The 21119-nt window shown below is 42.8% G+C and overlaps 1 protein-coding gene across 1 annotated transcript in view; it reads right to left on the bottom strand.

The window, feature by feature from the left end:
* LOC145411445 (retinol dehydrogenase 11-like) overlaps positions 1 to 21119 on the bottom strand; it is a 272754-nt gene that overhangs the window by 106797 nt on the left and 144838 nt on the right. Inside the window, exon 4 of the mRNA XM_080281487.1 lies at positions 14001 to 14159. Within this exon, the coding sequence (XP_080137613.1) occupies positions 14001 to 14159 (159 nt within the window). The remainder of the gene's footprint in view (positions 1 to 14000; positions 14160 to 21119) is intronic.

Below are 21119 nucleotides of genomic sequence, written 5' to 3'. Positions count from 1 at the left end.
TTGGCCATGTGGAGAGGATGGAGTGTGAAAGACTGACGAAGAGAGTGTATGTGAGTGAGGTGGAGGGGGGAAGAGGGAGGGGGAGGCCGAGGATGAGATGGAGGGATTGGGTGAAGAGGTATATGAGAGAGGGGGGTGTGAGCTGGAAGCAGGGCAGTGAAATGGAGGGGGACAGGGCGACTTGGAGGCAATTTGTTTGTGGCCACCCCAAACGGGATTGAGGCGTCTGGCAATAGATAGACAGATAATACTGGAATATTAAATGTATGACCCATTTAGATATCGGAAGTGGTGCATGGAGCATGGATAGCATGTAAAACCCATAGAAGAAGCTGGTTTAAGGTAAAACTGAACCAAAGCCTGTGTTGCTTAGCAAGGTGTTCATAGTATCACTTCACTGGTTAGCCAGAAGAGTGATAAAGGCTGGGGTTATTAGGGCAGCAAGTTCCCAGTGTCTGAAAAGTTGGGGCTCATCTTATGCACAGAGTACATCTCTAAACCCACATTTCGTATGGAAATACTGGGGGTAGTCTTATGCTCCACTAGGCCTTATACTCCGGAAAATATGGTATGCATGATAATTTGTCATATCTGCTCCCTACACATCATTAATACAAAATGAACAGTATCATGAATCTGTTCAGTGCAATTCTTTCACAGAATGTGTCCAAACCATATGTAATACATTTGTAAATACTGTATCTGGCACCACCACTGAACATGGGTATGCGACAGGTGCAACGCATCCACAAACACCCCTCCCGTCACACCAAATACAACTTCCCCCCTATTCCCTCCAAAACCCCCCTACTAACACAACCACTGCCACCACATCTCAGCCCTTGTGCAAAAACATTGCAATTACAATACAGACCCCCACTAGACATACACTGACTCAGACATGCAACATAAACATATTACACTAAATGTTGATGGTCTCTATACCAAAACATCACAAATATAAAGCTTTCTTTAGGAACCCAAATCCTACAAGAAACAGGGCTCACACACACTCATACAAAACTTGACACATCTGACATTACTCACACATTCAGACAGAGATGATGACCTTGGAAGAGGCCTCATCACTTACATTCACACATTCAGTTTCTACAAAGACATAACGCTAATAACATAATCTCTCTTCCATAAAAACATAACACAGACAACAAAATTCCTTTTCTACAAAAACCTAACACAGACAATACAATTCTTTATCAAAATTTTTTATATTTACAGGTATCCCTAGGTTACTGCATGCTTGGTTATAATGGTTTTCGTTATCACTGCTAGATGAAAATCTGCATTCCTGACGTTATCGTGCATAAAAACTTCATTATCGCGCACCTGAACTGGTTTCTGCCAACAATGATGGTGTAAAATCCATAGTTTCTGATGCCTTTGAAGGATTAAAAGATGAATTCCTACTCAGGGAGGTAATCCCAGGTGGTGGAGACCACTATCTCTCCACATCCTCACTGCAGAATCCCTTACCTCAAGCTCTTGTCAGGTCTCTATATGGTACATGTTTCTTTCTTATTGTGCCTTTTCCATAATTCCTATTAAACTAAACATGCTTGTGAGTGTTTCTGATACTTACCACAACAGTATGTATGTATTTAGCAGGTTTAAATTGTTGTAAAGGGGAAAACTTGGGTTTACTTGTTAAGTGCCCAGTACAAATTAGGATAAATCCCATAGATTCCGAGTTTTCATTATTGCACAATTATGTTATCATGCACTAGGTGTGGTGCCAAGTATGTGTGATAACCAAGGGATCACTGTACATTCCTTCAATATCTCTCATGCCATACCAGTGCAATACAATTCTTATCTTTTCCCACTAACAGACATGTAATTCTACAATTGCTGGGGTCTTCACCACGAAAAACGCTGCCTGGTACAAACACAATAAAAACAAAAACTGAGACGCTGACATTGCATCGCAATAGAGTATGTATTTTTCAACGATACCTCACAACACACCTAAACTCACACCAATTACATTGCTCCCCCTCCTTCCCAGATCATCACATTCTGTCTGCCCTCACTTTCCACCATCTGGAGGTCAAAACCCAGACTCCCTTCAGATCACATCCCTATCATACCAGGAATACATCCCAAACTGAAGTAATCACAGATCACTTACATACATTATAAGAAAGCAGTATGGACAAAATTCACTGAAGAAAACAACCAACACTTCAGTAAACTAAACAACAGACACATGACCAACACTGAGAGGCACATTATGAAATTTTTAAAGCATCATTAATACATAATGCAGACATACACCATATTACATGGGGCAACAGAAGACACTACAACCCAAACCTTCCACTAGAGATTCCTTGCCTCATAAAATAATGTTATCGTAGTCGAGTCTAATTATACAACAGTTTGCAGTGTGACAATTTGCTACAACAATACTTCATAAGTTATAACCTATTTTGGAACAGGAATAAAAAACTGGTTGTAATTTCACTAGAACACTAATTGCGACAGCCACCTCTGAGAATCTCATGCAGACGCAATGATGCACGCAAGCCGGCAGTCGCAGCCTGAGCCAAGATGGCCACCCAGAGTTTACATTCACTGTGACTATCTGCCTTTCATTTCAATTTGTGACTGAAAGGTCACAGAAACACCACTGCTATTGCCAAATGAGTTTAAGTGCATAACAAATAGTGCAGTGTGCAAAACTGAGTGACAACTTTTTGTGTGTGAAATACTGAAACTTGTGACGTGGAAATCGTGTCTGGTAATGATGCTATCCCTATCTATTGAGGGGTGCCAAGGGCATTTTTTATTTTTTTTTTTTATTTTTTTTTAAGGTTTCATGGTCAAGGGACCCCTCTCTATCCTCAATGAACCCATGTTATATTGTACTGTTTACAAAGGCTCTAACCGTATTATAACTCATCATGCAATGGGTTTTCACTTGACGTAATGCTGTCATATAGAAAATGTGACTGTACTCACTTAAAAACAACTCCCCTCTACCACCCCCCCACCCACCCCTCACAAAAACATTAAAGGCTCCAACAAAACAACAAAACTGATAACAAAATTTGCAGAATGATAACAGAAAACTGGAAAACCTTTGTAACAACACTCAAGCCACTCCACAGACCCCTCTCAGTTCTACAAAACACTTAACAGTTTCACTAAATTACAAACAAGCACTCAAAGATCCACATCACCAACACTTTCAAAGTTCAATACATCTCTTCTTACGATGAACAAGCAGATACAGTATATCGGTACTCAAGAAACACGACATAATTACCTTAACCCTACGTGCACTGAGTCTGATAAAAAAATTTTTTAGCATGAGCAGACCTTTCTACTTGGATATCGCATAATCTCCTTTACTCCAAAATAGACACAAGATCAAGAAAAGAAACTCTACAAGCACTGGGCTGGATGGCACCAGCAACCTATTCCTGAAACACTTAGGACCACACAGCATCCATACCCTAACAAGCATGAGCAACTACTCATATGCAAACTGTAGCATTCCCAACCTTTGAAAATATGGAATAATTATAATTATAATTAAACCTAACAAGGACCCCAATATACTCTTTGTAGCAACCCACAACACTACTTAGCATGCTATTCATGATACCCATGCATGTACAGTATTCTTAACTCTTTCATGCACGGATTTCAATCGAGTCATTAAATACCATCCTGTACAACGCACCATGATGCACATCATGTAAAACAAAGGAGGACACAAGTTTCCTGCCAATGTGTGTCATATATATATATATATATTTTTTTTACCCAATTCGTGTCATGGTGTGCTTTACAGGTTGTTAAGCAATCTAACGACTCAAACCACCTGCACCTGAGAGGGTTAATAAGGTCATATCTCATGTCCACCTTCCTCCTTGTCATCATGGCTTTAGAGTATTGCTCTTCATAACATCTCAACAAATACCTTATCTTGCTGGCTTACACAATCATTTACCATATCCAGCCACTTTCACCTTGGCCTACCACACCTTCTCCCTCCTATAAATTTACTCATGATTCCCTTTTCACCACCATAATTAAAGCCATTCTCACTACATGCAATCCCTGGTACCTGAAGGGGCTAGGTTAAGTAAAGATGGTTCAGGTAACAATTTTTCCAATATCAAAGTGGTTATAAACAAGGTAAAAGTTATCTCACACTGTCACGATCTCGTGACCAATGTCCCTCCACTGCGTGCCTGAAGATGGTGAGATAACCCCCTGGCTCTCAAGAAAGTAGATGTTTTTAATCTATCCCAAGCACTTACAGCAAGTCAGAATGGAGAGGAAAATCATCCAATATTTTACCATTATGCCAATATACAGTATTACCATTTACAGCCAGAGACGTAATATATTGGATAATTTTTCCTGTGAAGAGTACAGGTTTCTCTCTTCATTCTGACTTGCCGCAAGTGATTGGGATAGATTAAAAGCATCTCCTTGCTCGAGTGCCAAGTAGGTATCTCGTCCTCTTCAGGTCCACAGTGGGGGCGAAGAGACATTGGTTACAAGATCGTGACAATGCGAGATAACTTTTACCAGGTCATGGCATAGTGGATTGCTCCCTGGCTCTTACCTGAGAGTCCGGGTTTGATTTCTGGCATAATGGTAATACTGTCTATCTATCTATCTATTGCCAGACGCGTCAATCCCGTTTGGGGTGGCCACAAACAAATCGCCTCCAAGTCGCCCTGTCCCCTCCCAATTCACTGCCCTGCTCCCAACTCACACCCCCCTCTCTCATATACCTCTCCACCCCATCCCTCCATCTCATCCTCAGCCTCCCCCTCCCTCTTCCCCCCTCCACCTCACTCACATACACTCTCTTCGTCAGTCTTTCACTCTCCATCCTCTCCACATGGCCAAACCACCTCAGTGCGTTCCTCATAACGCATCCTATCACATCCACATCCACACCACAACGCTCCTTTATATCCTCATTCGTCACCCTGTCTCTCCATGTGACTCCACAGGCTCCTCTTAAATAACTCATTTCCACTGCTCTCACTCTTGACTTGTGTCCTTCCAACAACGTCCAAGCTTCACTTCCATACATTAGAGTTGGTATCACAATACTGTCATGTAGTAACTTTTTCACTTCCATGCTCACTTCCCTGTTTCTTATCACTGCTTTCAAAGAACCAGCAACCTTTCTTCCCTGCTGTACCCTTTCAAGCACTTCACCCTCCAAACCTCCATCCTTACTCATCACACTACCCAAGTACTTAAACGTACTCACATTTTCCAATTCCTCACCATCCAACATTGCTGTACATTCACTGACTTCACCCCTCTCAAAGACCATCACTTTACTCTTCCCTACATTCACCTTTAGATTCCGTTTCTTACACACTCTCCCAAACTCATCCACCAAGCCTTGCAGCTCCCCTTCGTCTTCACTCAACAACACAGTATCATCTGCAAACAACAGTACAGGGAGTTTCCAAACACTATCCTCTCTCACCAGGGCCACTCCAACATCCACTACCTTACCTTGTACCTCTTGTATTACCCCATCCATGTACAGATTGAACAACCATGGAGACATGACACATCCCTGTTTCAACCCAACTTTCAAATAGAAAAATTCACTTAGTTCACCATCCACATGCACTGCAGCCTTCGCACCATCGTACATACTCTTCACAGCATTCAACAACTTCCCATCTACTCCATATATTCTTAACACTTTCCACAATCCTTGTCTATCCACCCTGTCATATGCTTTCTCCAAATCCATGAAAGCAGCAAACAACTTCTTGCCCTTCTCTAGAAACTTTTCCACTAAAGATCTACGAATGAATATCTGATCTACACAACCTCTTCCCTTCCTCAAGCCTCCCTGTTCATCTTCAACTAATTTCTCTGTTCTTTCTCTAACTCTGTCAATAAGTATCCTACCATACACTTTTCCTGTTATACTAAGAAGACAGATGCCCCTATGATTACCACACACTTCTTTTTCCCCTTTTCCTTTGTACAAGGGAATAATTATACCTGACTTCCAATCCTCCAGGACTCTACCTTCCTCCCAGGCCAGTCTGCACATCTTCCACATCCATTCTACTACTATCTCTCCCCCATGCTTCAGCAGTTCACCACACACTCCATCAATTCCTGGGACTTTCCCCGATTTAACTTTCTTCATTGCTTCCACAACTTCTATCCTACTGATTTCTTCCTGTCTTCTCACCTCCCTCCTTCTCCCAGCCATTCCCCAGCCACTTACACTCGCATTACTTCCATCCTCTATGTTTAACAATTCCTTAAAGTGTTCTCTCCATCTGCTCACTTTTTCTCCCTTCTCCACTAGTAATCTACCATTTTTATCTTTCACTCCCCTGCTAACTTCACTTCCACCCTGTCATACTCTTTTCACCTCTTTCCAGAACATTTTCTCACAGTCCCTCCACTTTACACTCAAATTCCTTCCAAATTCCTCATCCACTCTCTTCTTACTCTCTCTTACTAATCTTCACCTCTCTCTTTCATTCTACATATAACTCTCTCTTCCGCCTCTCAACTTCTTCCACGCCCCTATTTCTCATCCATTCATTGTATGCTTTCTTCTTTAGTGCCCCAGCCTGTTTCACCTCTTCAGTCCACCACGCTGTTCCTTGCACCCCCCTCCGTCTTCTCTTCCTTCCACACACCACATCACATGCTGCACATATTTCTTCTGTAAATATCCAACACACACCTTCCACGTCTCCCATCTGCTCCAATTCATATTTGCCCAATCGTTCCTCCACTTCTCTCTTATACTCTGCCTTTTTCTCATCCTCTTGTAACCTTTCCACTCTCCTTGCAACTACTCCTTCCTCTCGTCTTTCCCTTCTTCTATTCCTCCATCTTACTTGAATCCTAATTCTGGCCACCACCAAGTAGTGGTCAGAAAGTCTACTCCCCCAACCTCTATAAGCTCTTGCATCGATTACACATCTTCGCATCCTTTCATCCACACACACATAATCAATCATTGCCTTCCTTTCATTCAGTTCACCACCCACCCTTCTCATCACTCGCCATGTATACCTGTGGATCATTTTATGCCTGAAGAGGGTATTGGCTATCACCAACCCCCTCCCAGCATAAATGTCCACTAACGCACTCCCATTCTCATCTATCTCAGCAGGCACACCCCACTCACCAACTATTCCATCCATCTTCACATTCCCAACTTTACCATTCATATCACCAATCAAAAACATTCTCTCATTCCTTCCAAACTTTTCCATGCACACTTCTACATTTGTCCAGAACTCTTCTCTCACTCTTCTAGGACGACCTTGCATTGGCGCATACACACACACACAATCGCCCACATTTGTATTTCAACTTTACCCACACAATCCTTGACCCAACTGATCCATACTGTCTTATGCTCCTCTTGCATCTTTTACTCACAACTATACATACTCCTTCCTTTGCCCTCTCAGTCTCACCTTCTCCTGCACATATACCCCATCCATACTCCCATTCTCTCACACTTTCTCCTCTCCATTTTGTTTCAGTTATTCCACATACATCCACTTTCGCACCCTCAAGCACCTGGACAATCTCTCTCTCTCTTTCACCTCATCATTCACTCCCCTTACATTCCACGTTCCGATAACCATGTCCTTTGTCCGGTCCTTGGTCGTCATCGTTTGGTCAGTCTTTGTCCGAGGCTTATTGTTTGTTTTTTTGGTTAGTTGTTTTCCGGGGAGGGGCACTAACCCTCTGCCAACCCTTTTAGTCACCTTTTACGACAAGCAGGGATACTGGGGAAGTATTCTTGAAAAACCCCCCTACCCCCTGTGTAAAGTAAGGTTTCTGTCTTCATGCTTTCCAACATAAGTTCCTCTAACTGTCAACACCAAACTATATGCACATTACATATTTAAAAAAAAAAAAAAGGGGGGGGGAAGGGGGGAGGGAGATCTCATCACAATGCCTCTACGCCCCTGTGGGTGGGGGGACCATCAAAGCCCCCACCATCTGCCCCTCTCCTGGTGAAGACCAAGGAAGATGCCTGGAACCACTGTCTGACTTGCACCTTCTTCATTTCTGCAACATTCGCAGCCTTTCCTCTAACTTTCACTCTGCTGAAAACCACCTGTCTTCCTCTAACCTTCACCTTCTCTTCCTCACTGAGACTCAACTGTCTGAAGCAACTGATAGCAAACCCTTCCCTGTACCCTCCTACTTTCTCTATACTCATTTCAAAGCCAAACATGGCTGTTGTCCAAATGTGCACAACATATCTTGCTCTCCGGTTCCTGAACTTGAATCTTCTCAATTTTCTACTCTCTGGCTTCGGCTACCATGTCATTCTCTGACTAAATATATCTGTGCCGTTCACTTAACCCTTAATTCCCCTGAATATGAAAAATTCTTTGACTCTTTTGCTCCTATGATGGAAAACATCCTATCAATTTCCCATTTCCCTGAAATCTCTCTCCTAGGAGATTTCAATGTTTGCCACCACTTTTAGCTCTCCTCTCCTTTCACTGATCCACCTGGTGAACAAGCCAACATCTTTTCTATCCATAATGACCTAGAGCAGCTTCTACAGCATCCTACCCCTATCCCTGACTGCCTTGGAGAGAGTTCCAAAGTATTTTACCTAATCCTTGCAACTAATCCTTCTGCTGACACTATTAATCTTTTCTCTCATTGGGCTCCTCCGATCACAACCTTACCACCTTCCTATTCTATCGCTCCAGTATGGCCTGTAAACCTTCCCAAGAAGTGGTGGCTGTGGCACTTTGGAGCTGCTGATTGCTGGCCCTCTGACAGTATTTCTTTGATTTTCCCTAGAATGATAATTGCTTCCATGGCTAAGAGCCTTGAGCCCCACATAGGTTATTCTCTCGGACATGGAATCATACATTCTTTTCTCATATCCTGTGACTAATGAAAAAAAAAAAAAAAAAAAAAAATGTTTAATCACAGTTGTTCTAATGCTGTCCAAAACATGGAGAAGGCTTACAAAAGGTACCAGAGCCAACCAACTCCTGAATCTCATCTCTTTTATGTTTCTGCCCGGAATCATGCTAAGCCTGTTCTTCACTCTGATAAAAACAATGTCATTTGTGCAAAATGCTCTGCAATCTCCAACTCAAATTCTTCCCACTCCTTCTGGCACCTTGCCAAAAACCTTTCTAACAACTTTGCCATATCATCCTTCCCTTCTCTTTTCCACTCTGATGGCTCTGTAGCCATTTCTTCTACTGATAAAGCATAACTCCTCACTCAGACTTTCTCCTCCAATTCCACCTTAGACCATTCTGGTGCTGTTCCTCCATCACTTCCACCCTCTGACTTCATCATGGCTGACATTAAAATTTCTTCAGTTGATGTATTTTCTGCCGTCACTGGCCTCAGTACTAACAAGACATATGGGCCTGAAGGAGTCCCTCCTCTTGTTCTCAAGAACTGAGCTTCTGTGCTTACACCCACCTAGGTAAACTCTTTTGCCTTTGTCTGTCAACTTGTACCTTTCCTTCCTGCTGGAAGTTTGCTCTCATTCACCCTGTCCCAAAGAAGTGTGACCATTCCCATCCTTCTAACTATCGCCCAATTGCTTTAACATCCTGCGTTTCAAAAGTTTTTGAGTGTATTCTTAACAAAATTTTTTTAAAGCATCTTTCCTATCACAACCTTATTTTTGATCATTAGTATGGGTCCCATCAGGGATGCTCCACTGGCAATCTTCTCACCAACTCTTCAGTCTCCTGGTCATCCTCCTTTCAGGATTTTGGTGAAAGCTTTGCCATCACACTTGACATCTCACTGACTTTCGATTTCCAAACCGCCCAAGTATGGTTTCTACCTATCTATCTGCGCCTTCATCTCTAGCTTCCTTCTCTGTTCGCTCTATAGCTCCTGTTGTAGACGACCACTGTTCTTCTCCTAGAGCTATCAACAGTGGTGTTCCTCGGGACTCTGTCCTATCACTAGCTCTCTTCCTTTTATTCATCAATGACCTAAGCTGTGCATCTAACCCTATCCACTCATATGTTGATGATTCCACCCTTTACCTTTCCATTCGCTTCCCACAGTGTCGATCTTAGCAGTTACTTAAACAAACAAGGATGAGGCTACGACGCACCTAATCTCTGACTTAACTCGTATCTCTGATTGGGGTAAAAGTAATCTTGTTCTTAATACATCAAAAACTCTATTCTTACATCTTTCAACCTAACAAAATCCATCATAGGAATATCCTCTAATTTTTAACAATATCCAATTCAATCCTACAGAGCCTTTACACACACTTGGGGTTTCATTCTCTCTGGATTTAACTTGGAAAGAGCATACTACCTCTCTTGTAAAATCTTCTTCCAAGAGATTAGGTGTGCTAAGTTGACTCTGTGCCTTCTTTACCCCAGCACAGTTGTTGACTTTATACACGGGTTTTATTCGCCAATATGGAGTACAGGTTATCCCTTAATTCACGCGAACTTTTTTCACGCGATTTTGGTTATCCACGAATTTTTCGTACAATAATTAAAACATAATTACAGTATTCAAATAAGTAATTTCAATATACAAGAGAAATAAATAAAATATAAAAAATGCCTACCTGCTGCCCGTGTGCACACATATATGTATGTGTGTGTGTGTATGTGTGTGTGGGAGCCTGGGAGGTCGGTCTACCACGCACCACACAGTTAGTTTGAATCCGACAGTCGAATCATCCGTGACTCGAGATCGAGAATCGTTATTTGTGGCTTATTTTTCTGCCTTCCAGTGATTGCTTGCCTCGTCTGCCAACATGGGGCCTAAGCGTAGTGCTAGTGATGCATGTGGTAACACACCAAAGCGGGCTGGTAAAGTGGTGTCACTGACAAAGTTAAAGTGTTGGACAAACTTCAGGGTGGAATGTCGGCGACAATTCTCCGTCAGGACGATTCCCCGTCATTTATTTACATACCAGTTTATTTAGCAAGTACAGTACAGTACACTAGTTTTTTTACTTATATGAGTTATAAAATCCCCCTGAAAATTAGTTATTACAGTATTAATTAATCAATAATAAGTATATTAATAGAATGACGGGGAGTTGTCCATGTTTTGACGGTGAATTGACTTGATGGTGAATTGTCTCAGAACCGTATGTTTGGGGTGAGTCAACTGTTCATACATTAAAGAAGGAGAATGTAGCATACGGGAGACAGTGAGGGCTAGTGCACCAAACTGTGCTAAAGTGTCTCCACCTACGCCTGTGAATTGTCTTGGAACCGCATGTTTGGGGTGAATGAGTCAACTGTTCATACAATAAAGAAGGCAGAATGTAGCATACAGGAGGCAGTGAGGGCTAGTGCACCAGACTGCTGAAGTGTCTCCACCTATGCCTGTGCTTGTCAGGTTTCAGTTTTAAATTTCTTACATTTTTGTTGTTTTTAATACTTTATGCTAGTTTATAAGGTGTATGTAGTGCATAAACAGTATTATTCAGATGTAATATACGTATAGACATGCGTAATTATGTGCACACAAGGGCAGAACATATACGCGAATTTACCACATACGCGAAGGGTCTGGGAACCTAACCCTCGCGTGAATTAAGGGCTTACCTGTATAGTACAACTCTCATGTGTAGGGAGGCTCCCCACATACAGCTCTTCTCAACAAGGTCTAGTCAAAGGCTTTTTGTCTCATTAACTCTACTCCTCTTACTGGCTCCCTTCAACCTCTGTCTCTTCATCGTACTGCTGCATCTTTATCTCTTTTCTGGCACTACTTCAGTGGTCACTGCTCCTCTGAACTGCCTGCTTGCATCCCTCAACCACTACGATGGGTGTGTAGCGCCTGCCTAGCAACAAACTCTCATCCCTTTTCTGTCCAACTCTCTGATGCAAGAATTAACGATTACTCCCAGTCCTTCATGTATGCTGTCTCCCCTGTCTGAACTTCCAAATGCCTGTGATCTCTGGTCTTTCAAATGCAGCATGTCCAAGCATCTTGAACTGAACAGATCTTGAATTTGGCTCTCTGTTATCTTGTCTTTGTTTTTTCTTGGAGGGAACATTTGCAGGCTCCTGGCCTTTGGTTCCTTCTTCCTTGCATTTATTTAGAAAAATCAAAAATGGGGGGGAAAGCATTTTGTTATAAAAATACTTATGTGCACCAAGCTAAAAGTAATCACTACTTTGTACGAAAATGCAAGTTATAAACTAGCAAATTATTTGGTGCCAGAAATGTGACACTGGCAGAAGTCAAACATGATGGAAAGCACTGGATCGACATGTATCAGGTGTTGATGAAATGTATGCAGAGATGATCACGTATTGTGGAGAGAGTGCAGTGAAGTTCTTTTGTTTCATTTGTAAAGGCTCCATCATGTTTGCATGTGTCAGCCTTGGTCACCTAATGGTGGCTCTCCATGCTATTCAATCTCTGGCAGCCTCCCTGTTCAGTCCCTTATCCCTGAGGCTAGGTTTAACGACATCATCACAGATCTTTTTCAGCCTGCCTCTTGCAACCCCACGCCCAACATTCACACTTACTTTCTGCACCCAATCATCGTCCCCGATCCTCTCAAAGTGCTCAAACCATCTCAGTCTACCCCTCCTCATCACAACACCAATACACTCCAGTCTCATCCTTCCTCTCAAATCTTCCATTGCTAACCTGGTCCCCCCAGGCCTCGCATTCAAGGACACATTGCACATCCACCTAATCACTGTAATTTGTGGACGTTTGAGCCTAAGAATATCCTCTTCCTTTACTGTCAAGGTCTCACTACCATACACAATTACACTCCTAACACATGCCACATATAAAGATCCCTTAGCACAGAGGGATAGCCTTCTCAACGTCAGGAGAAGCAAAGGCTCCCTGAACTTCTTCCAACCACTCTTCACTCGAACCACAGAGCTAGCTCCAGCCTTACCTCCAGCACATAACATGTTTCCCAAATAACAAAACTCTTCCACATACTCAAGAGACTCACCAGCAAAATCAATCCTTTCACGACTGACAATATCCATATGGTCTCCTCAACACACTGCACACATGAAATCAGCATTATCTTGCAGTCTACCTCTAATACCACTACATCTCTTATGCACCCACTTATCACAAATACTATACAAGACTTAATTTGGGTAATTCCAGGGTTATTTTGATTTAAATCAAAAGGTCTAAATAACGTGATTTAAATTTATTTAAATCAGAGTGAAAATATAATGATTTAATCAAAATGGATTTCCTTATAAATACAGTTGAAGGAGGCACTCACCAACCACTCACTTGATGTAGTGCTGCCCTCGGGTGCCTGCCTTTTCCTCTCTTCCTTCATTCCATCCTTCCTCTTCAATCTTTCTTTCCTTCATTCTTTCCTCTTCCTTCTGTCTATGGGGGACTCTACACTAAGTGACAAGCCAAAGGGTTTCCTGTACACCAGGACACCACTTACTATACTGGGTGGCAACCATATAACCAAATTATGGTACCTGGTGGTTTAGTGGGCAATTAAGGTACTCCAATTGGACTGAGCCAGTGCAAGTTTACATCCAAGGGGTGGTTGGGGTGTACTGCTCACGTAATGCCACTCAGGGATGAAAGAGGCTGGTCACTCTTATCTTAAATATCAGGACCAATTTGTCTAGCCCCGGGCTCCTATGCTCCTCGTGGGGCAACACTTGATTAGATGATGAACGAATGAATGAATAGGGAGGAAGAGGGAGGGGGAGACTGCGGATGAGGTGGAGGGATGCAGTTGAGAGGTATATGAGGGAGGGGGCAGTGAGTTTGGGGGAGGGCAGTCAAATGGTGGGTGACAGTGCGACTTGGAGGCATTTTGTCTGCGGCCACCCTTTGTGGGATTAGGGCATCAGGCTATACATAGACAGAGAGATAGAAAAATACAAACCTGACAAATAAGGGACAATATAGCAGGATATGCTGAAAAAATACCAATTAGCAGCCTAACATGAAGCTAATATTGAAGCTCACATTAACACATGGGTATATGTTCTCACTGGCATGTGCAAGGGAAGAGAGACTGATAATGCGTGCTGGGTGTCCCTTGGAGAGCAGTGGAAGCAGCAAGACTGTCAGCAAAAAGTGACCCAGGTGGTTGGTCCCCATCTGCATCTCAAATCCATCCTCTGTCTTCATGTAAGGGCACATCATCACACCTACAAAAAAATATCACAGTATATGGAACTTGACATGAGTGACAACTAAAAACAACAGTTACTGGAAACTAATCTCTGGTTCTTTCAACTTCATCCTACATCCACTCCTAGGCTCTCCTTTTCCATGACATGAAACTGTATACGGGTATCTCTTCAAGCATCTTTATGTTCATACAATCACAAAATGTTTTTTCTAATCAAATCCAAGAACTTTGCACACACGAACTTTGGTGCAAAGGAAGGGACTACTGAAGTACAATGAAGCAATGCCAAGCGGATCAAGAATACACTAGGAGAGAATGAACATATTAAAAGAATGTACTGTACACTCGGCCAAGTTTCCAGTTTTAACACTTAATGTTGCCAACGCTCTTCTTGTGCGTGGTCTGAACTACTGGAAATTTGATACACGGACTGAATTGTTGATACTTGTGTGAAAAGGGGTGGAGGGGGATAACCACAGTTAACAGTTGGTGTGATGTAGGGGTTCAGAAGGTTTGGATAAAGAGAGATGAAAGCAGGAAGAGGGCAAAGGATATTAGAGTTATGGATATAAAGTACTGTACAGTATAATATATGGTAAAATAATACTCTGCTTTTGGACAATTATCACACAATAGGGTATCACAGCAAGCTTCCAACAAAATTTGTGCTAATTACCCTGGGGGTAGGGGGGTTTCAAGAATACTCCCCCAGTATCCCTAATTGTTGTACGAGGCGACTAAAAAGGTTGGTGGTGGGTTAGTGCCCCACCCCGTAAAAAGAACTAACTAAACAAGCAAATAAAGCGCCTCGGACCAGGACGGACCATACGTTGAAGACTAAGGAACGGACAAAGGACATTCTGAGGGTGGGAACGTGGAATGTGAGAGGAGTGAATGATGAAGTGAAAGAGAGATTGTTCAGGTGCTTGAGGATGCAAGAGTGGATATATGTGGATTGACTGAAACAAATTGGAAAGGTGAAAGGGTGAGAGAATGGGAATATGGTTTAAGTATATATGCGGGTGTTAATAAGAATGAGAGGGCAAGAGAGGGAGCATGTCTGATGATATGCAAAAAGTGGAAGGAGAATATAAGAGAGTATGGAACAGTGGGTGCATGGATTGTATGGGTGAGGATGAAAGTAGGTATACAAGCGTGGGCGATTGTATGTGTGTATGCTCCGACAGAGGACCAAGTGGCAAGAGTGAAAGATGAGTTTTGGGCGTGAGTAGATGCATGTATGGACAAATATGAGAGGAGCGAGAGAGTGCTTTTGATAGGAGACGTGAATGGCAAAGTTGGGAATGTATGGGTGGATGGAGTGGTTGGTCAGTGAGGTGTGCCAGCCGAAGTAGATGGGAACGGTAGTGCTTTGGTGGACAGCAGTGCTGGAAAGGGATTGGAAACAGCCAACACCTACTTTCGACATAAGATGATCCACCGGTAGACATGGAGAGTAATGAGGAGGATGGATGGTGAACTTGTTGAATGAAAGGCAATGACTGACTACGTGTGTGTAGATGAGCGAATGAGAAGACAAGTGTTGGATGCAAGAGGGTGGAGAGGGTGGGGAAATGGAGTCTCGTACCATCACTTAGTGACAGCCAAGGTAAAGCTGCAAAGAAAATGGTTGAGGAGACGAAGGGAAAGACAGGAGGAAACATCTCCTGTGAGAAGAGTGGAGAAGTTGCAAGATAGTGAGAAAATGACAGAGTATAAGAGCAGAGTGGAAGAAAGACTGGGAAGGTATGAGCTAGAGCAGATGGAAGGGGTGGAAAACGAATGTAAGATATTTACGGAAGAGATAGGGGCAGCGTGTGAGGTGGTTTGTGGAGTGAGGAGGAGATGCAAGGGTGTGCAAGGGACAGCATGGTGGAATGATGAGGTGAAACAAGCTGTGGAACAAAAGAAGAAGGCATATAGTGAATGGTTAGCGAGTAGAGGTAGGGGAGAAGATGAGAGAGAGAAGAGAGAGGTATATGTGAGCAGGAGAAGGGAGGTGAAGAGACTGGTGAAGGAGAGTAAGAAGAAAGTGGATGAAGAGTTTGGGAGGAATCTGAGTGTGAAATGGAGGGAGAGTAAGAAATTGTTTTGGAAGGCGGTAAAGAAAGTAAGACAGTGTGAAAGGGGAAATAGAAGGGGAGTGAAAGATAGGAATAATAGATTGTTGGTGGAGAAGAGAGAGAAACTGAGGAGATGGAAGGAGCACTTTGAGGATTTGTTGAATGTAGAGAGTGAGAGCAATGCGAGTATAAGTGGTTGGGGAATGGCTGGGAGAAGAAGAGATGAGAGGAGGGAGGAAGAGATCAGTAGGGCAGAAGTAGTGGAAGCAATGAAGAAGATCAAGTTGGGAAAGGCCCCAGGAATTGATGGAGTCTGTGGTGAAATGCTGAGGTATGGTGGTGAGATTGTTGTGGAGTGGATATGGAAGTTGTGTAGATTGGCTTGGGAAGAGGGAAGGGTTCCAGAGGACTGGAAATCAGGTATAACTGTTTCTTTATACAAAGGAAAACGGGAGAGAGAAGTATGTGGTAACCATAGGGGTATTTGCCTTCTTAGTGTGACTGGTAAAATATATGGTAGAATACTCATTGATAGGGTTAGGCATATGACGGAGGAGCTAGTTGGAGAAGAACAAGGGGAAATTAGGAAGGGAAAAAGGTGTAGATCAGATATTTGTTCTAAGATGTTTAGTGGAGAAGTATCTAGAGAAGGGAAAGAAAGTGTATGCTGCCTTCATGGACTTGGAGAACGCTTATGACAGAATAGACAGGCAAGGTATGTGGACGGTATTAAGAATATATGGAGTGGATGGGAAATTGCTGAATGCTGTGAAGAGTATGTACGAAGGAGCTAGGGCTACGGTGCAAGTGGATGGTGAGCTGAGTGAGTTCTTTGATCTCAATGTGGGACTGAAACAGGGTCGTGTGATGTTTCCATGGCTGTCTAATATATACATGGATGGGGTTGTAATGGAGGTGCAAGGTAGGGCAGTGGATGTGGGGGTGGCTTTAATGAATGAGGGTGAGATTTGGAAGATTCCAGTGTTGCTGTTTGTTGATGATACAGTGTTATTGAGTGAAGACGAATGGGAGTTGCAAGGTTTGGTGAATGAATTTGGGATAGAGTGTAGGAGGAGGAATCTGAAAGTTAATGTAAACAAAAGTAAAGTTATGGTGTTTGAGAGGAATGAAGTCACGGAATGTACAGTGAGGTTGGATGGTGAGGATATGGAGAATGCGAGTGCATTCAAGTACTGTACTTGGCATCCCTACGTGTCAAGTGGGGTTGGTGGAGGATTAGTGCCCCTCCCTGTAAAACAATTAACTCTAAGCCCTTGGCCACCCTGTCTGGGATACATGGCGTCTGGCAATGGATGGATGGATGGATGGACTTGGGTAGTGTGATGAGTTAGGATGGAACTTTGGAGGATGAAGTGCGTGAAAGGGTACAGCAGGGAAGGAAGGTTGTTGGTTCACTGAAAGCAGTGATGAGAAATAGGGAGGTGAGTATGGAAGTTGCGAAGTCACTGCATGATAGTATTGTGATCCCTACCCTGACGTATGGAATGGAGGCATGGACCTTGCAAGAGGTCAAGAGTGAGAGCAGTGGAAATGAGTTACCTGAGAGGAGCATGTGGAGTGACATGAAGGGAGAGGTTGACGAATGAAGAAGTGAAGGAATGTTGTGGGGTGGATGTGGATGAAAAGATTAGGAGAAATACACTTAGGTGGTTTGGCCATGTGGAGAGAATGGAGAATGGAAGATTGACTAAGAGGATGTATGTAGGTGAGGTGGAGGGAGGGAGAGCGAGGGGTAGACTGAGGATGAGGTGAAGGGATGGAGTTGAGAGGTATACGAGGGAGGGAGGGTGAGTTGGGGGGAGGGTAGTCAAATGGTGGGTGACAGAGCGACTTGGAGGCGTTTTGTCTGTGGCCACCCTTTGCGGGATTAGGGCGTCGGGCTATAGATAGATAGATAGACAGACAAAAAGGGTTGTCAGATTAATGGTCAGAACCAAATATATTCATATCAAAATTCCTTGACCCATTTTTTTAAAGACTAGAGAAAGACAGCTGAAGGAAGACATTCCAGAGCTGGCCACTTGAGCATGTGAAAGACTGATATTATCAGCTAATGTCTGTATTTGTGAACTACATCATAATGAGAGTGGGTAACTAGATGGACTATGTGTCCACCGATACGGAGGGGGAATGCAGGTGGTGTTTTAAGAGCACTGACCTTTGTTTACCACATGCGTTGTGAAGCGAGCTGAGTGATAATGGTTTCAGTTGTGAAGCTGACTGGCTGGCTTTCTTTGTGTGTGGGTACACAAGATATCTCATGAATGGCTTGAGTTGTCAACATGAAACTTTCAGGGTATCAAGATATGGCCAAAATCTTGGCCAAATTCGAAAATGGGCACTCGGGGTCAAGGTCAAGGTCACCAAAATGGCTGCCAAAGGTCAACTAGTTGAGCAGAATGTACAGCCAGCATCAGGAAGGAAGACGATTTGAGATCATTGAGCTTGCCATGTTTGTTTCTGTTCATGGCAATGTGAACCAAAAGGCTTAGCCACACACTCATATCATTGCAGCATATTTCTCAACTTGCTAACCTGCCATATCACTAAAGAAAATTAGGCTTAATGTAAGATTCCTTTTCCTTCATAGGGAAGAGTTTCAACTGACCCACTGAGAGAGAGACAGAACTCATAAAGAGAAATATCAGGAATTTTTTTTCCCTAATGTGGGTCAAAAAATATACGTGTATATTTAAGCAAAAAATTTACATTTTATGAAATGAAACATATTGATGATTGCATCAGTCTCCTCTAATCTATACTGTAAAAGCAGTTGTGCCCGTGTGTGTGTGTGTGTGTGTGTGTGTGTGTATTACATAGCTGTGATATGCAGGAAATGAGATATGCTTGTGGGGTCAAGTCTCAGTGTCTTAAGTCAAACTCTGCTTTGAACTTATTTACCGTAAATTTTTGACTAGACGATCCCTTTGTCCTGGCTATTCCACAGGTCAATGCATCTATGTGGAAAACTGTACTCCTTGATATCCTTCAAACAACTCATTTTTTTCAGTTTCTTTCCTTGTCCACTTGTTGCTCCCCCATCCCATACAAACAGATCTTCTCTGTCAATTCTGTCTACTTCCATCATGGCCCTGAATGCTACAATCAAGTCACCCTTCTTTCTTCTTTCTTCTATGGATGGCAGACTCAGCTTTTCTAGTCTTCCCTTGTATGATAGATCAGTCAGGCTAGGAACCATCTTGGTTGCTGTTCTTTTTATTCTGTCAACACAATTTATATCTTTCTTTTTATGTGGAGGCCACACTACTGCTGCATATTCCAACCTGAGGCAGATCATAGCCATTACCAATTTTTTTGTCACCTCCTCATCCATGTTATGAAATGCTACTCTTATGTTTGCCAAGAGCTTTTATACATCTCTGACACACTTACTGATGTGTTTTTCAGGTGACAAATTATCCTGGATCAACACTTCCAGGTCCTTCCTTGCTCTTGTTTTTGTGATTGGTCTCTTTCCCATCGAATAATTCCATGATGGCCTCTTGGTACTTTTACCCATTTCTAGTATCTTGCATTTCTTTGTGTGCTGAATTTCATTTCTCAAATCCAGCTCTAATCATAAATGTTGTCCAGATCTCCCTGCAGCACTTTGCAATCCTCTTCAAGTCTTTTCATGATCTTTGCATCATCTGCAAAAAGAATTATGGGTGCTCGCATCGAGCCCAGCGGGCAGAGCTGGGCACCACAAACAAAAATATATATTTTTTTAATGCAAGAAAGAAGGAACCAAAGGCCAAGGGCCTGCAAACCGTTCCTTCCAAGAAAAAAACAAAAACAATACAAAAGAGAGCCAAATTCAAGATCCGTTCATTTCAAGATGCCTGGACATACTGCCTTTGAAAGACTGGAGATCACAGGAAGTAGGAAATACAGACAGAGGGAGACAGTTCCAGAGCTGACCTGTTGCATAAATGAAGGACTGGAAGTAACGGTTAACTCTTGCATTAGAGAGTTGGACAGAAAAGGGATGAGAGCTTGTTGCTAGACGGGTGTAACACGCCCGTCGTAGAGGTGGAGGGATGCAAGCAGACAGTTCAGAGGAGCAGCAACCATTGAAGTAGGGATAGAAAACAGATAAAGATGCAACAGTGCGGCAAAGAGACAGGAGTTTAAGGGAGCCAGTAAGAGAAGGAAAGTTGATGAAATGGAAAGCCTTTGACTCCAACCTATTGAGAAGAGCTGTATGTGGGGAGCCTCCCCACACATGAGAGTTGAACTCTAAACAGAGGCGAATAAAACCCCTATATAAAGTCAACAACTGTGCAGGGGTAAAGAAGGTACGGAGTCGGCTTAGCACACCCAATCTCTTGGAAGCAGATTTTACAAGAGATGCAATATGATCTTTCCAAGATAAGTCTCAAGTGAATGAAACCCCAAGCATGTTCAAGGATGATGCAGGATTCAGCTGGATATAATTACACATTAGTGGTTATTCCTGTGGAAGATTTTGTTGGGTTGACAGGTGTAAAAACAGAGTTTTTGACGCATAAAAAACAAGATTATTTTTACCCCAGTCAGAGATACGAGCCAAGTCAGACATTAAGTTTGCCATAGTCTCATCCCTTGTTTGTTGAAGTAACTGCTGAGATGGACGTTGCGGGAACCGAATGGAAAGGTGAAGGGTGGAATCATCAGCAAACGAGTGGATAAGGTCAGATGTACAGCTCAGAAGGTCAATGATGAATAAAAGGAAGAGAGTCAGCGATAGGACAGAGCCCTGAGGAACACCACTGTTGACAGATCTAGAAGAAGAATGATGGATGTCTACAACAGCGGCTATAGAATGACCAGAAAGGAAGCTATAGATGAGGGCACAGATAGTAGGATAGAAACCGTAAGAGAGTTTGGAAATTAAAGATTTACGCCAGACT

Source organism: Coenobita brevimanus, chromosome 89 (assembly GCF_032717465.1).
Source record: "Coenobita brevimanus isolate Jiangsu-jjx chromosome 89, ASM3271746v2, whole genome shotgun sequence".
Taxonomy (NCBI): Eukaryota; Metazoa; Arthropoda; class Malacostraca; order Decapoda; family Coenobitidae; genus Coenobita; species Coenobita brevimanus.
Note: the sequence above shows the minus strand (reverse complement) of the source record. Positions and strands in the feature narration are given on the sequence as shown.